The sequence below is a fragment of the Notechis scutatus genome, chromosome Z, assembly GCF_049901735.1.
Source record: "Notechis scutatus isolate UNSWTSFEM ecotype Mainland chromosome Z, rNotScu1.2, whole genome shotgun sequence".
Classification (NCBI taxonomy): Eukaryota; Metazoa; Chordata; class Lepidosauria; order Squamata; family Elapidae; genus Notechis; species Notechis scutatus.
Window position 1 is genome coordinate 118544975 of NC_142025.1, and position 16581 is coordinate 118561555.

Consider the following 16581-nt stretch of genomic DNA (forward strand, 5'->3'; position numbering starts at 1 on the left):
ACTAAGTGAACAGTTATAAGTTGAGGACCACCTGTATATCTTGTATTTCGAGTAAGAGCATAAAGTGGCTGATGGAGGACTCTGTCTTCCATTCCACCCAAACACACACCTCCCTGCCAGGTTTTTAGCAGTAGAATAGAAAAGAATCACAGAGTTGGAAGGGACCTTGGAGGTCTTCTAGTCCAACCCCCTGCTTAGGCAGGAAACTTTACGCCACTTCAGACAAAATGATTATCCAACATCTTCTTAAAAACTTCCAGTGTTGGAGCATTTACCATTTCTGGAGGCAAGTTGTTCCACTAATTAATTGTTCTCACTGTCAGGAAATTTCTTCTTAGCTTCTAGTAGGAAAGGGAGGAAGGAGAAGGAGGGAGGGAGGGAAGGAAGGAAGGAAGCTGGAAGGAAGAAAGATAGGAAAAAGGGACAAAACGGGAGAAGGAGGAAAGAAGGGGGAAGGGAGGGAAGGAAGGGAAGGGGAAGGGAAGGGAAGGAACCATGGGCAGAGGGAAGGGAGGGAGGGAGAAAAAAGGAAGAAGGAAGGAAAGATGGGAAGGATAAGGGAAGGAAGGAAGGAGAGATGGGAAAGAGAAGGAAAGATGAGAAGGGGAAGGAAGGAAAGAAAGAAAGAAAGGAAAGAAGGAAGGAAGGAAGGAAGGAAGGAAGGAAGGAAGGAAGGAAGGAAGGAAGGAAGGAAGGAGCGACTGGGGAGAGAGGGAAGGAAAGAAGGGAGAAAAGGAAAGGAAGGAGAGGGAAAGAAGGAAGGAAGCATGGAGAGAGAGAAGGGAGGGAGGGAGAAAAGGAAGGAAAGAAAGAAAAGGTAGGAAGAAGGAAGGAAAGATGGGAAAGATAAAAAAGGAAGGAAGGAAGGAAGGATGGAGAGATGGGAAAGAGAAGGAAAGATGAGAGGGGAAGGAAGGAAAGGGAGAAAAGAAAGGAAGGAAAAAGAAAAGGAAGGAAAGAAGGAGCCGCTATGGGGAGAGAGGGAAGGAAAGAAGGGAGAAAGGAAGAAAAGGCAAGAAGGAAGACAGGAAGGAAAAAAGAAAAGGCAGGAAAGAGGAAGGAAGGAGCATGGGGAGAGACTGAAGGAAAAAAAGGAAGGAAAAAAAAGAAAGAAAAGGGTTTGTTTCCTCTCCATCATCACAACCTGCCCCCTTCTCCACCCAACCCTCCTTGTTTTCCTTCCATTCTTGGGAAATCAGAACCCGATCTCGGCCCCAGGGCGGACCGAGATCTTGCTGTGAGCTGGCCAAAGGGGAAACCGAGTCAGCTGGGATGATTTACGAGCCAACCTATTTTCGGGCACGAATCAGGCCGAGGAAGCGCTGAGCTCGCCCTGACTCACGGAAGGAAAGCCAGGGTGAACAGGTTGGCCGATGCTCTCACCGCCTGAGGTCATGGGGGAAGGAGGCGGGGTGAGCTAGTTCGGGTTGGGGTATCGTTTCCCCCCCGCAGCAATACTGCACTGAAAAGTGGAGGGTGGGCAATAGGCAGGGGCATCGTTGCAGCCAAGGGGCTGCAGGCCCCCTCAGAGCTTCAAAATAAGGGGGTCTGGCAGGGAAGGGGGTGGTTTCTCCACCTCAGCGACGTTGAAGATGGGTGGACTTTGACTCCCAGAATTCCCCAGCCGTCATGGATGGATTTCAAGGCCCAGAATTCCCCAAGCAAAGGGAATTTAAAGCTTTTTCTCTCTCTCTCTGCTAGTTTTCTGTTAATAGCAAGAATGCGTTTTGCGCGGTGTCTTTCAGAAGTGGGTTTATCTGTTTATTACCTGTTTAATTGACTTTGATCAGACTTTGAGTGAATGAGGTGGAAGAGATTCCCATCTCCTCCATCCTTCCTCCCTCCATTTTTCCCTCCTCCCTCCTTTCCTTCCTTTCTCCTCCCCTTCCTTCTTCCTTCCTTAACTTCTTATCTTTCGTCCTTTCCTTCCTTCCACTCATTCCCATCTCCTTTCTCCATTCTCCCTCCCTTCATTTTTCCTCCTCCCTCCTTTCCTTCCTTCCCATATTTCCTCCCTCCCTCCTTTCTCCCTTCCTCACCTCTTTCCTTCATTCCTTCCTCTCTCCTTCTTCTTTCCTTCCTTCTCATCCTTCTTCCCTCCCTCCTTCCTTCCTCTCATTCCTCCCTTCTCCCTCCCTTTTTCTTCCTTTCCTTCCTACCCAACTTTCCTCCCTCCCTCCTTTCTCCCTTCCATCTTTCCTCCCTCCCTCCTTTCTCCCTTCCTCTCATCTTTCCTTCATTCCTTCCTCTCTCCCTTCTTCTTTCCTTCCTTCTCATCCTTCTTCCCTCCCTCCTTCCTTCCTCTCATTCCTCCCTTCTCCCTCCCTCCCTTTATTTTTCTTCCTTTCCTTCCTACCCAACTTTCCTCCCTCCCTCCTCCTTTCTCCCTTCCATCTTTCCTCCCCTCCCTCCTTTCTTCCTTCTTTCCTCCCTCTTTTCTTCTCTCTCTTTCCCCTTCCTCCCTTCCCTGTGGCCAAAAGCCTTGTTTTCGCTCCCTTCCTGACCTCCTGCCTCCTTCTCCTGCCCCAGGTGCGAACTCTCCTTCGAAAAGTCAACGGTGCTGCAGTCAGAGCTGGAATCCTGCAAGGAGCTGCAGGCCTTGGAGCCGGAGAACAAGTGTAGGTTCGGGATCTCCTTCGGCCCCACACAGCTCGGGGTGGATCCTGAGAAGAGGCCTCAGTAGCGGCCTCAAGTCTTTTTCCTAAGTTACTAGTCCTTAAGATTATACTGTCAGCCTATAGAACCTCTAGAGGGGCACCCCCAGTGTTAACAACATTTTTCAGGACTAGCAACTCGAAAGATACAAGCGCTCCTCGACTTACAACCATTCAGAATTACAACAACACGGTTAAAAATGACTTACAATCGGTCCTCGAACTTACAGCCCTCACAACCTACCCACGGTCTCGCCATTATAATTTGAGTGTGTTATTGCCGCGTCCCGGGGTCACGTGTATCGCCATTCGTGACCTTCCCAGCTGGTTTCCGACACGGCAACGTCGGGGGGGGAAGCCGGATTCACTTAACGACCACATGTTTCAATTAGCGACTTCCGGGATTCACGAGGCCAGCAAAAGGTTGTAAAGTCGAGCGTGATTCAGATCACCACCACTTCCCTTTCCTTAGCAACGGAAATTCTTGTTCCCAACATCGGTCGTAAGTCGAGGACTACCTATAAACAGGTGATCGAGGGAAACATTAAACGTAAAGGGAATTTTTTATGGTTTTTAATGGGACCCCCCAGCCACAGAATTAGGGTAGGCGGGCAACTAAATTGCTTTACGCTTCCCTGCCGCTCTCGTTCACCCAGAAAAATATGCAGAATAAAGGAAGTTTTCGCGAATGAATTGGCACTGAGTTGAGTTGGTGGTAACTTGATTAAACCTTTTTTTTTCCTTCTCCTCTTAGGGTGTCTCCTAACGATCATCCTCCTCATGAGGGCTTTGGACCCTTTGGTTTACGAGCAAGAGACGCTCCGCTACTTCGCTGCCTTGAAGGTCAGTTTGGGGAGACGACAAAATCTGGTGTGATTTTGGAAGATTTTCCAAAAATCCAAGATTTTGGTGATTTTCCCTTTATTCGGAAGCTAATCTTGCGCGTGTAGCATGCTGTTGTGGCCCGCCAGGAGCCAGCAGAGCTGGCGGCACACTTGAACCAGTGAGGAGGTTGGGGAGGAACATTGGGCCAGTCCAGGAGTCTGGGGAAGGCTCTGACGAGGGCTCTGCGTCGGAGGCAGAGGTGGGGCCAGGGCTGTCTGACAATTACCAGCTGCCTATGGAGTCGGAGATCAGTGGGGAAGAAGAACAGCTGGAGCCTGTTCCCAGCGTGCTCATGCACAGAGCTGCCCGGAGAAGGGAACAGCTAAGGAACAAGGGTCGACTCATGAATAAGGGCACAGGGGGACGGTGAATGGCCCCTCCCAGAGGGGAATAAAGAGGAGGTGAAAGGGGAGTGGGGTTTGCAGGAGACAATTAGTTCAATTCATTAGAGTGAAGATCTGTTCCTGACTTCTTGCCAAGTAATTGCTGCTACAGAGTGGCGTTTGGAAGCTATCGGCCTGGCAACTCTCCAAGCCTGATAAAGGTCTATAGTTGTGAAATCTCATGAAAGACTGTTTGCTCGGAATTTGCTGGATGTGAATGATAGGAATTCACATTAGCTTAATAAAAAAGGGGGTTTTTTTTGGATGAGGAGTCTGCTTCGTCATTTTGGGAAGCCTGGGTCAGAACAGATGCAACATTTTGCCTCAGCAGCTGGGGATTTGGGTCGCTGCCCTCCCAGTGCACCCCAAGAGGACCAGGCTGGAAAAAGCCACCAATAAGCCACCCGGTCCCAACCTTATCTCTGTGGGATGCCTTCTGGCAACAACAGCACCCCTGAGCATGTGCAGAGGTGCCCTACTTTCTTCAGCCAACCTTTCTTCTTCCCACTCATACATCTCTATGGGGGGAGTTGCAAAAGATCCTTGGCTTACAAATTCATTTGAGCAAAGATCTCAGATTTCTTTTTTAAAGGTTTTGTGACCGCAGTGTTTTATCTGACAGCTCTTAAGAGGGCTGGACTTCAACTCCCAGAATTCCCCAGCCAGGAAGGATTTACCAGAATTCAGCATGGATAAAGGACAAAAACCACCTTATCAACATTTTATGATAGGGTGGTAACTTTCTTAATAGATGGCGGGAATGTGGTAAACATAAGAAATCTTGACTTCAAGAAAGTGAAGAAAGAGCTTTTTCCTTGGAGTTGAAGTTCACTCATCTTAAATCAAACTGGCTGGGGAATTCTGGGAGTTAGTTCACCCATTTTTAAAGCACAGTGGCTAGGGAATTCTGGGAGTTGAAGTCCCCCCCCCCATCTTAAAAGTTTGCTGGCTGAGGAATTCTGGGAATTGAAATCCACCCATTTTAAAGCACAGTAGCTAGGGAATTTTGGGACTTGAGGTCCATCCATCTTAACAAGCATGAATTCCGCCCATTTTAAAGCACAGTGTCTAGGGAATTGTGGGAATTGAAGTCCACCCACCTTGAAAAAAAAGCATGCTGGCTGAGGAATTCTGGGAATTGAAATCCACCCATTTTAAAGCACAGTAGCTAGGGAATTTTGGGACTTGAGGTCCATCCATCTTAACAAGCATGAATTCCGCCCATTTTAAAGCACAGTGTCTAGGAATTGTGGGAATTGAAGTCCACCCACCTTGAAAAAAAAAAAGCATGCTGGCTGAGGAATTCTGGGAATTGAAGTCCACCCATTTTAAAGCACAGTAGCTAGGGAATTGTGGGAGTTGAGGTCCACCCATCTTAACAAGCATGAATTCCGCCCATTTTAAAGCACAATGTCTAGGGAAATGTGGGAATTGAAGCCCACCCCTCTTAAAAGTTGCCAAGGATGAAAAACCCTGCTACATCTTTATACTAAAACAATCACACCTGGATACGTTCCCACGTCAATCTTGTTGATTACCAAGCCGATGATGCTCTCACGCTCACCCACCCACCTCACCCGCATCTTTCCTTCGTCAGGCCGCAGACCCCATGCGCTCCTCATACCTCAACGACCTCCGGAGCAAGTTTCTGATTGAGAACAGCGTCCTCAAGATGGAATATGCCGATTCGCGGGTGGTGGACCTGTCCCAGAAGGTAAGTTGGCGAGGAGAGCCGGGAATGAGAGGGATGGAGGGGGTCCCTGCAGGTGGGCCGATCTAAGAACCAGGTAAATTTCTAAAGAGCATCCTCGGAAAACGGCGAGGAACAGGACCGCCTGGTTAATTCTTGGGGTTACCAAAACAGAAGTGAGGTAACTCTTCACACTTTGTAAAGAGCCACCCAGATGTTGAGACCGGATTTGGAATTTTTGTCCACCTGTCCGGTCCTTCCCAAGGACCTGGGATGGACAGATGTGGTTTGTTTGATGGTGTTAAAAATGCCTTGTGGTAGGATGTCAGCTCTTCCAAGTCTAGCTGCCTTCTGCAATTGACCGATGGGATATTTTTGTCAATGCCAAGGGAGCTCCGGATAACAGGTATTCCTCGATTTTTTACGGCTGCCACTGTCCCGAAATTTACCATCGCTAACCAAGAAAGTTGTTAAGCGGGTTTTGCCCCGCTTTTAATGACCTTTCTTGTTAAGTGAACGCCTGTGGTTGTGAGTTCATCGCATGATTGTGAACCGAATCTGCCTTCTCCATGGACTTCACTTGACAAGGACATCAAAGTTGATCATGGGACACAACTCCGGGACACGGCAAGCACCGTCAATACATGCTAGTTCCCAGGCCTTTATTTTTACTTTTGATCACGTGACTTGAGGAACCACATGATCAAATCTCCTTCATTCCATTCCATTCCAAACTTCTTAACAGGGAGGACCACTCACCAGTGGAACACCCTGCCACCAGAAGTTGTGGCTGCTTCATCACTGGAGGTTTTTTTTAAGAAGAGACTTAGACAACCATTTGTCTGGAATGATGTAGGGTCTCCTGCTTGAGCAGGGGGCTAGACTAAATGATCTCCAAGGTCCCTTCCAGCTCTTTTCTAGTTCTGATTTTGACTTTGGGGGTGGTCGTTTCCCTCACAAACAGTGGTCAGTGTGAAAAACGGCCACAAGTCACTTCTTTTCAGTGCTGCTGTAATTTCACTGAAACAAACAGTCATAAGTCAAAGGCTAGCTGTATTCCTCACCTTTCTGCACACAATACACAACCAGAGAGAGAGTGTGACAGGTTTATTTTAGTTCTGGCTCAAACCCAGGACTCCTGTTTACAAAAACTGAGCTACTACAGATGTCAGCAAACCTGGCAGCCACTTCCTCCTTTTGTGGCTCCCAAGAAAATTGGTTCATAAGCTAAAGGAAGAGATGAAGTGGGCCAACTTTAGGGATGTTGGCCAATACAGAGGGCCTGGCCTGAAAATAAAACACCCATTTTTCTCCCTTGGGGGGCAACCAGACTTAAGTTCTGCGGGGTGGAAAGTCAATTTTTGGACTGCTTTTGGTTGGGTGAAAAATCTTATAATTGTGGAAGGAGAAACAGAAGGCTTTGGATGAAGGCCTTGGCCTCATCCTGCTAATTTTATTGTTGATTTCCCGATGCTTTTTGTAAATTTAGATTAACAGAGTTGGAAGGGACCTTGTAGGTCATCTAGTCCAACTCCCTGCCCAAGCGGGAGACCCTAGATCACATTTCTGACATTTCTATGCCATTTTTCTCCCAAGTTAAAACAGTCACTAGTGCTGGGTACAAATCTCACGTCGGTTGCAATCCCCGGAAACCTCAGCCTCGTGCAATACAGGTAGGCTTCGACCTACGTCCGCGACGGAGCCCAACATTTCCAACACTGAGCGAGGCTGTTGTGAGGTGAATTCTGCCTCGTTCCACGCCCTTTCTTGCCACCGCTGGGAAGCCAATCACCGCCGTTGTAAAGGTCGCAAAACGGAATCAGGTGACATATACACCCACCCAGGACGCTGCGACCATCTTTAAATATGAACCAAGCACCTGGAATTTTGATCAAGGGAACTTGTAAAAATGGTCGTGTCACATTTTTCAGCGCCGCGGTGACTTTAAGCGGTCGCTAAACGAGTCCTAAGTCAGGAACTCCCTGTATTTGAGAATGAAGGAGGATTGAAAAAAAGGGAGAATTTGTCTGCATCTGAGGTTAAAAATATGAAAACTATTAAATATTGATATTAAAAACATTTAAAAGCATGCCAGCAACTGATTGATAGGTGAGTAGGTTTTACCTGCCTATAAAGTCAGGTAAAGAGTTGGACAGGATTCAACAGTTAAAGTCACAGTAAGAAATTCTGATTTATTTATTTATTTATTTGGCTTTTCTTAGGGCCTGACCAGCCTGTGCCACTTGGAACACCTGTTGCTGGTCACACACCTGAACCTCTCCGATAACCTTCTCTCATCCTTCCCTCCAACACTGGCCATGATGCGTTGCCTCGAGGTAAGACCACTCCTCCCATCAACAGAGTCTTGAAACCATCAGCCACTGCTTTGCTTTCTGGGCTGAGTATAGGTTCTCCTCAGGTTAAAAGCATTTATTTTTGGGGGAATGTTCACATTTACAACAGCTGGGGCGGGGAGAGAGACTTAATCAGTCCTCAGAGTTATGACCATTGCAGCCTCCCCGTATTCAGCGATCATTTGACAGAAGAAACTTCCGGACTACGATTCCCAGCAAACCCAGTCGCTAAACGAACGGTTTCCAGCTGGCATGGAATTCTGGGAGTCGTAGTTCTCAACCTCCATACAGAGTAATGTTTCCTCAGCTTGTGAGGACTTCAACTCCCAGAATTCCCCTGCCAGCCGGAAACCATTCATTTAGCAACCGTTCAAAGGAGTGACAGTGCTGGAAAAAAGGGACTTAGGATCTGTCCTCACACTTACAGCCATCATCCCCCATACCCATAGGATCAAAATTCAAACTCTTGGCAACTGACTCATACTTATGACAGTTGCAGTCACATGGTCCCCCCCTTCCGATGAGCAAAGTCAATGGGGAAGTTGGATTTGCATGATTCACTTAACAACAGCAGTGATTCACTTAACAACGGGGAAAGCCATCAAGTCAGGCATGACTCGTTGAACGACCATCTTGCTTAGCGGTGGAAATTCTGGTCCCTGTTGTTAAGTGAAGACTACCTGTAGCGAATGAGCTGTACAGGTAGTCCTCGACTTATGGCCACAACATAGCCCACAAATTCAGTTGCTAAGCGAGACAGTCGTTTAAGAGAGTTTTGCCCCATTTTTAACCACCTTCCTTGCCACCGTTGTTAAGTGAATCACTGCCGGGGTAAAAGGGACTCGCATGGTTGTGAAGCGAATCTGGTTTCCCCTTGACGTCGCTCGTCGGAAGGTCACAAAAGGAGACCCCAGGACCCCTTTGCGACCGTCACAAGTACATGCCAGTTGCCAAGCGTCCGAATTTTGACCGCGGGGATGCTGTAACGGTCCTAAGGGCGAAAAACGGCCGTTTTTCTTCAGCGCCGTTGCCAACCTCAGACGACCGTTCCGCAAACGGTCATAAGTGCAGGTCTCCACATATCTTCCGATTTTCCCTCCCCAGGTGATGGAGGCCGATGACAACCGGATTGAGAGCCTGGAAGGGCTGCCCCCTCTGCCTTCTCTGGAGGAACTGTCTCTCCGTAACAACCGTATCCTTGCCAGCGGGACAAGGCCTGGTCTTGAAGGCGGCTGGGATGATTGATAGGTGGTGGGTTGGGGTATCTCTGACCCAAGCCCTCCTTAACTCATTTTGCGACCGTCAGGCATCCAGCGAGCCTCTGCCCTCCGGACTCTGGCTGTGTTCCCCGCCTTGGTTCAGCTCAACCTGCAAGGAAACCCCCTGTGCCAAACTCCAGGCATTCAGTCGGAGCTGGTCACGCTTACTCCCCAATGTGACCACCATCTTGACTTGATTTCCTGGGGGGAGGGGGGAGCAGCGCTGGAGACCCTTAATTTATTTGCCAATTTTTTAATGCTTTTAGCACCCCAACTACAGGGCCTTGTGCTGTGAGTTTATTTCTTTACTAGTTGGATATCGGTGCTTCACACAAAACTATGTGGTCGGGCTTAGTTTTTGGGGAGGAAAATAAGGGGGGAGGGAATCCTGCCTCTGCTGCCTACCGGGATCCATCGGGTATTCATCTGGCTAGCGTCCTGTCAGTGTGTGAGAGAGTTGAGGGCTGTTTGGAAACTGAAACAGTATTTGCTGTGTGAGCAAGGAGGAGACAGCAAGGAGCCTGGGCGTGGCTTAGCTCAACTGTTCTGTACTAAAGCTGCTTGGTGCTCTGAAACTGAAACTCCTCTGCTTGTGTTTTCTAAATTTGGAAGAGATTTCTTTTTTTCAGGTGGGGAGGGGGAGTAGAACTCCTTAGCATCAGAGCGTGTTAATAATAATAATAATATAGGAAATACTCTAAATGCTCTGAGAGTCACTTGGAAAAATCCTTTCTTAGCGAGCCCCTAGAAGCCACGAGGAACACACATACCAAATTTCAAGTTTGTAGGCTTTACGATTGTGGAGGTTTTGTGATGATATGTGAGTGTATTTCGCTTTTATATAGATAGATTATTAATGTTGCGCACAAGTATACACACGTACAGATACAAAGGCAGTCCTTTAATATTGCAAAGCATGAGGTTAATTCTCGGGAAACGTGTGTGGGCCTGCAAGGGGTAAAAGCGGGAACGCCTTTTAATCCCCCTGAACAATTTATAGCCAGAAGTCACGAAACCTCCAGCTTCTACCGGCTGGTTTTTATTCTTCTTTTCTTCTTTAAAATGAGGGGGTGTCCAACCTTTGGCAACTTTTAAAGATCTGTGGACTTCAACTCCCAGAATTCCCCAGCCCAAGCCACCCACGTGAATACCGCTTTGTAATCCCTTGGTGAGGCCAAACTTGGAATACTTGCATCCGGTTTAGGTCGCCACAGTGTAAAAAAAAAAGATGTTGAGACTCTGGAAAGAGTGCAGAGAAGAACAACGAAGGGGATTAGGGTAAAACATGAAGAACGGTTGCAGGAATTGGGGGTGTCTAGTTTAATGAAAAGGATTGGGGTGACAGGATATCAGGGTTCCAATATTTGGGGGTGCCACAAAGAAGCGGGGGTCAAGCTAACAGAGAAGGACTAAGGGTGGTATGATCTCTGTCTCTGCCTCTCTGTGTTCCCCTCCCCCTTATCTCTTTCCCTCCCTCCTATCTCTCTTTTCTGACTCTTTTTCTCTCTCTCACTGTCTCTCTTTGTCTCTTTCTCTGTCTCTTTCTTTTCTCTCTTTCTGTCTCTTTATTTCTCTCTGTTACCCTATCTGTCTCTGTCTCTGTCTCTCTGTCTCTGCCTCTCTCTGTTCCCCTCCCTCTTTCTCTGCCTCTGTCTCATCCCTTTCTATCTCTCTTTTCTGTCTCTTTCTCTCACTGTCTCTCTTTATCTCTTTCTTTTCTCTCTTTCTGTCTCTTTATTTCTGTCTCCTTCTGTTACCCTATCTCTCTCTGTCTCTGTCTCTGTCTCTCTCTTTCTCTATCTATCTGTCTCTCTCTCCGTCTCTCTCTCCATCTCTCTCTGTCTTTCTGTGTCTCTCTCTCTCTCTCTCTGTCTCTCTCTGTCTCTCTCTGTGTGTGTGCCTGTCTGTCTCTCTGTCTCTCTCTCTCTCTCTCTCTCTCTCTCTCTTTCTCTCTCTCTCTCTGTCTCTCTCTCTCTCTCTCTCTCCGTCTCCCTCTCTGTCTCTCTCTCTCTCTCTCTCTCTCTCTCCATCTCCCTCTCTCTCTCTCTCTGTCTCTCTCTGTCTCTCTCTGTGTGTGTGCCTGTCTCTGTCTCTCTGTCTTTTCTCTCTCTCTCTCTCTCTCCTCTCTCTTTCTCTCTCTCTCTCTCTCTCTGTCTGTCTCTCTCTCTCCCACTGTCTCTGTCTCTCTGTCTCTCTCTCTCTGTGTGTGTGTGCCTGTCTCTTTCTCTCTCTCTCTCTCTCTCTCTCTCTCTGTCTCTCCCTCTCTCTGTCTCTCCAGTACTATAGAGTCTCCTACTTGAGGAGGGAAGGACCAGAAGAACAATGAGGCGCCTTCCAAATCTCTTATTCGATTAACAAAGAGAAGGACTGGGGTGACATAATATCCATGTTCCATTATTTGAGGGGCTGCTGCCCCAAAGAAGAGGGTCTCCAAATCCCCTGAAAGCTGGATAAAAAACAATGGATGGAAACTAATCAAAGAGAGAAGCAACCTGGAATTAAGGAGAAACTTCCTAACGGTGAGAATAATTAACCAGTGGGACTGCTTGCCACCAGAAGTTGTGGGTGCTCCAACACTGGAGGTTGTTTAAGAAGAGACTGGACAGCCACTTGTCTGAAACGGTATAGAATCTCCTGCTTAAACGGGGTTGGACTAGAAGACCTCCAAGGTCCCTTCCAACTCAATGATTCTGTAATGTTGAACTTTTGCACCCAACTTCCCCCTCTGCCTCAGCTTCAGAAAATCTGTTTTGAACACCCGTTTGTGGTTGTTTTTTCCTCAGAACGGACACCTTGGTTTGTTTCTTAATATACAGGCCTTGCTTCACTTTTGGGTGGGAGTTATGATTCAGACGGTTGCGTGCGCCCTGGGTTCACGCACAGGGTTTATGCCACCTCTGCTGCACAAGGGTGTGTGTGGTGTGCTGGGAAGTGGTTGCACACACCATCCTGGGATGTGTCAGAAGCGCCTTGGTGACGCGAGCTGTCAGTTTGCCCTCCACTTCCGCATCCTCTTATCAAAAAGCGTCTGGATTTCAAGGCTGAAATGTTAATGACCTCACGGACTGAAGTCTGGCTTTTGAGAGAGCTCTCGAAAGAAAGCCATTCCTCTTCTTTTACAGGCATTCCTCGATTTACGACCACAATGGAGCCCCCCCCCCAATATCTGCTGCTAAGCGAGACCACCCTTGCCACCACAGCAAAGCGAATCTGTAGTCGTTCAATAAATAACACGGGTCGTTAAGCAAATCGGGCTTCCCCATTTAGCTTCAGGGTATTGGTGAAGTGAGCTTCGCCCCGTTTTATGACTTTCCTTGCCACTGTTGTTAAGTGAATCAGTGCATGTACAAGGGGTCCTCCGCTGACAACAACAGGGCCCCGAATTTATGTGGCTCAGTGAGAAACAGGGTGAAGCGAGCTTCGTCCCGTTTGACTACTTTCCTTGCCACCGTTGTTAAGTGAATCGCTGCGGTGGTTAAATGTCGGATACAGTCGTTAAGCAGATCTGGCTTCTCCGTGTGACTTTGCCAGTTGGAAAAAAATCACAAAAAAGGGCGGATCAGGTGACCTCTCAGGATGCTGTGGCCGTCATAACTATGAATCGGCAGCCCAAGTGTGTGAATTTGGGTCACGTGGCCGCGGGGATATCTCAATGGCTGTTAAGTGTGAAAAACAAATCTTAAGTCACCGAAGAAGCTTCTGATTGTTGTTGTTTTTTGTCCGGGCAACCTGGTTTACCCAATTATAGGATGGAGCCTCCTGCTTCCGTTTCAGCCCCAATCCAGGGGTCTTCACAGGCAGTCGCTTTGACAGGACAGAATAACAGAGTTGGAAGGGACTTTAAAGGTCTTCTAGTCCAGCCCCCTTCCCTGGCAGGAAACCTTATCCCATTTCAAACTGTTGTCCAATCTCTTCTTGAAAGCCTCCCGTGTTGAAGCCCCAACTTCTAGTGGCAATCAGTCCCACCGATTAATTGTTCTGCTAAATTCCAGGTTGCTTCTCGCGACAAACTATATTTTTGCGTTCAACCCAGGCTCGAGTTCAAATCCCAGGAAGGTTGAGGTGAGAGCTAAATAGCTTGAAATAGATCTGTACAAGCCTACCCTTTATTTCTTTTGTCAGTAAAACATCAATCCAACACAAACCGCGGTGGCTTCCATTTTACGCATCGCAGGCCAGAGGCGATGCCATTTCCAAAACAAAGGTGTAAGTCTCACCACTGGCTAAGCATACTTCCCTCTTTCACGCCCTGTGATGGTATGCAGGACAGACCTTGGGAGGCGAGGTGAAGAGAGGATGCCAAGGAACGGTCAGGGAAGAGTCAGCCGAGCCCAAAACTGCATAATGGGTGGGGGGGAAAGAGAGAGACTCGGAAACAAAACCCTCCCAAGTGTCTCCGGCTGTAGATGCTGGGAAAATGGTACTTTCATACTTGCAAGATTCAGAATAACAGAGCTGGGAGGGACCTTGGAGGTCTTCTAGTCCACCCCCTGCTCAAGAAGGCAGCCCAGTCAAATTCCCTCTGCTTGGGATCCCTTGAGGTCGGCACACCCCAGCATGCAGCAACATGGGTTATGTTGCACAATCGACACCTACTAGCACTGATGACGTCACCTAGTTTGGGTCATAAATTGCGTGCAAGAAAAAAGCAAGTTCAGAGAGTACCAAGGACCCCACAATCCTTCCTCATCTTCATCATCATCATCCTCTTCTCTCTCCTCCTCTCTTCTTCCTCCTCCTCCTCTTCTTCTCTCTTCTCCTCTCCTCCTTCTCTCTCCTCCTCTCTTCCTCCTCCTCCTCCTCTCCTTCTCCTCTTTCCTCCTCCTCTCTTCCTCCTCTTCTTCTTTCCTCTTCTCTTCCTCCTCTTCTCTCTCCTCTTCTCTTCCTCCTCTCTCCTCCTCCTCTTTTCTCTCCTCCTTCTCCTCGTCTTTGCAAACCCCACTCCCTTCTAGCACTGATTATGTTACCTAGTTCAGTTATGAAACGTCTGCAAGTAAACCACCAAGCTCAGAGAGCACCAAGGACCCCACAGTTCAACCCTGCGCTACAAATATCCTCTTACTGCCTCCCCCACAACACTGTATGACTCTCCCCAGCTGGCTCCAGCTCTCTCTAACCGCCTGGACCTAAGATAGAAGTGGCAGCTATCTAGATTTTTCCATCAATGCAAGGAAAACCCTCCTGAGGGTGGGGGCCTTGAAGACACGGGATAGCCCATCTCTCCCAGAATGCTTTCGCCCGGGGCGGGGTTGGACTAGACGACCTTTGGGGTGCCCCTTCCGTACTCTGACAATTCAGCAATCCTGACTCCCACCATGGCCCTGTCCTTACTCGCTTTTCCTATGCCCGGCGCGGCCTTGTCTGCTTCCCAACTGGCTTTCCTTGCCGTTAGCAGCTGGTCGAACTGGATTTGTAATTTCCCCAACCAGCAAAGCTGTGGCAAGGTGTCCCCTCAGGCGTATCATGTCGCAGTAGATACCCCCCCAAAAAAAATAGAGGCTGGCTTCCGCTCCTCGCCCTGCCTTCTCATGTGCCAAGCGCATCCCTCGACTCGGGCAAGAAAGTTGGCGAGGCCGACGCAGCCGTGACTGACCGTGGGAATTCTCCACCGGTCCGGAATCATCTTCGTAGCGTCCTCGCAAATTAACGGGACCAACTTTGCTTTTGGAAGTTGTGGGAGCTTCATCCCTGGAAGCTTTTCAAGAAGAGGCCAGACTGCCCTCTTGTCAGAAAGGGTGTAGGGTCTCCTGCTTGGGCAGGGAGGGGTTGGACTAGATGACCTCCGAGGTCCCTTCCAACTACGTTATTCATTAAGGATCTCCTGCTTGAGCAGGGGAAGTGTCATTTCTGGAAGCTTTTCAAGAAGAAACCGGACTGCCCTCTTGTCAGAAATGGTGTGGGGTCTCCTGCTAGGGCGGTAGCGGGTGGGGTTGGACTGGATGACCACCAAGGTCCCTTCCAACTCTGTTAATCTGTTTTATTTTTAAAAAAACAAGAGGGTACCCCAGCAGAAAATTCTTGACAGATAAGCATTGACCTGACTATTGGTAGTCAATATACAATATACACTCATTCGTTTATGACTGACCCGAGTTACAACGGCACCGAAAAAAGTGACTTATGACCATTTTCCACACTTATGACCACAAAAATATATAACAAATATAATAAATACAATATATCATATCATATTAAATAAATTACATAAATAATATATGTATGTATGTATGTGTATGTATATATATTTAATATCTTATCTGTGTCCTAGCCAGGCTAGAATTCCCCTGCTGCTCACAATTCTTTCCCAATATAAGAGCAGAAAGTCCCACTTCTGATAAATTTTATTTTCCTTTTCCTTCCATTGTTGAGCTGACCTAGCAATCCCTGGGAAACAGCTTATGTAGCAAAAGTGAAAAGTGGGGAATTTTGCTCCCCAGCCTTCAAAAGGGGTCTTCCCAGTCGGACCTACGTCAGGCGGTTATCAGCCCCTCAGCCTGTATGGAGCCTCCACATTCCAAGACAGTCTACCTCATCTTCAACCTTGAACAGTCTTAGTTAGAGAGGATCCTATCTTACAGGCTTTTTATGGGGAGCCATGGAATAGCTGCAGGGTTAATTCAGAAAGGAAAAGTTTTATAAAGTTTTAAAAAGTGTTTTAACAGTTTTAAAAGCTTCCAAACTTTGAAAAGCTTTTAAAAGCTTCCAAACTTTAAAAAACTTTTAAAAGCCTCCAAACTTTTAAAAACTTTTAAAAGCCTCCAAACTTTCAAAAACGTTTAAAAGCTTTTAAAGTTTTAAAATGTTTAAAAGTTATAAAAAGCTTTAAGAGCTTTTTCAAACCTTTGAATCTGTTTTTTCAAAGTTTTTGAAAACATTTTGAAAGATTTCAAAAAGTTTTTTTTTTTTAAAAAAAAAAAGTTTTTAAAAGGTTTCCAAAGTTTGAAAAGAAGATTGCAACGGTTTCATAAGAAGCTTGAAAAGTTTGGGTGTGGGGGGGCAAGGCGGGGAGTTTGAAAGAAGTTTGAAAAGAAGTTTTTTTTAAAAAAAAAAAGTTCCAAAAGTTTCTCTTTCATAGGCAAAAAACATCCCAATCAAAGATTATAGGGAATTTGGGAGGGGGGGGGTTGATTATTTTTATTTTTCTTCATTCAGACCCCTCCCCATTGTAGAAATATAGGTTGGGGGTAATACATGGGGGTAAAAATACCTGTCATTAGTGCAAGCCCCTTACACTCTTGCCCCCTTTCTGACTAACCTTCCCTTCTCATCCTCCTGTCTGCGGGGCCAGGGAGTTCGTCCTACCCCACCGCACCCCCCAGCTGACCCTCTGACTCAACTTCCCAAGATCTCCCCCTT

General features: G+C 47.4%; 1 protein-coding gene and 1 long non-coding RNA gene across 2 annotated transcripts in view; both read left to right on the top strand.

Moving 5' to 3' along the window:
• RABGGTA (Rab geranylgeranyltransferase subunit alpha) overlaps nucleotides 1–9511 on the top strand; it is a 29234-nt gene extending 19723 nt beyond the window's left edge. Inside the window, 7 exon segments of the mRNA XM_087945723.1 lie at nucleotides 2530–2618; nucleotides 3409–3497; nucleotides 5520–5636; nucleotides 7835–7948; nucleotides 9071–9158; nucleotides 9273–9388; nucleotides 9390–9511. Of these exon segments, the coding sequence (XP_087801849.1) occupies nucleotides 2530–2618; nucleotides 3409–3497; nucleotides 5520–5636; nucleotides 7835–7948; nucleotides 9071–9158; nucleotides 9273–9388; nucleotides 9390–9422 (646 nt within the window). The 3' untranslated portion in view covers nucleotides 9423–9511.
• A 736-nt stretch (nucleotides 9512–10247) lies between these two features.
• On the top strand, nucleotides 10248–11700 carry LOC148129183 (uncharacterized). Its single transcript, XR_015745676.1, has 2 exons — nucleotides 10248–10393; nucleotides 11504–11700. It is a non-coding gene; the product is annotated as an uncharacterized LOC148129183 (long non-coding RNA).
• Nucleotides 11701–16581: the final 4881 nt, after the last annotated feature.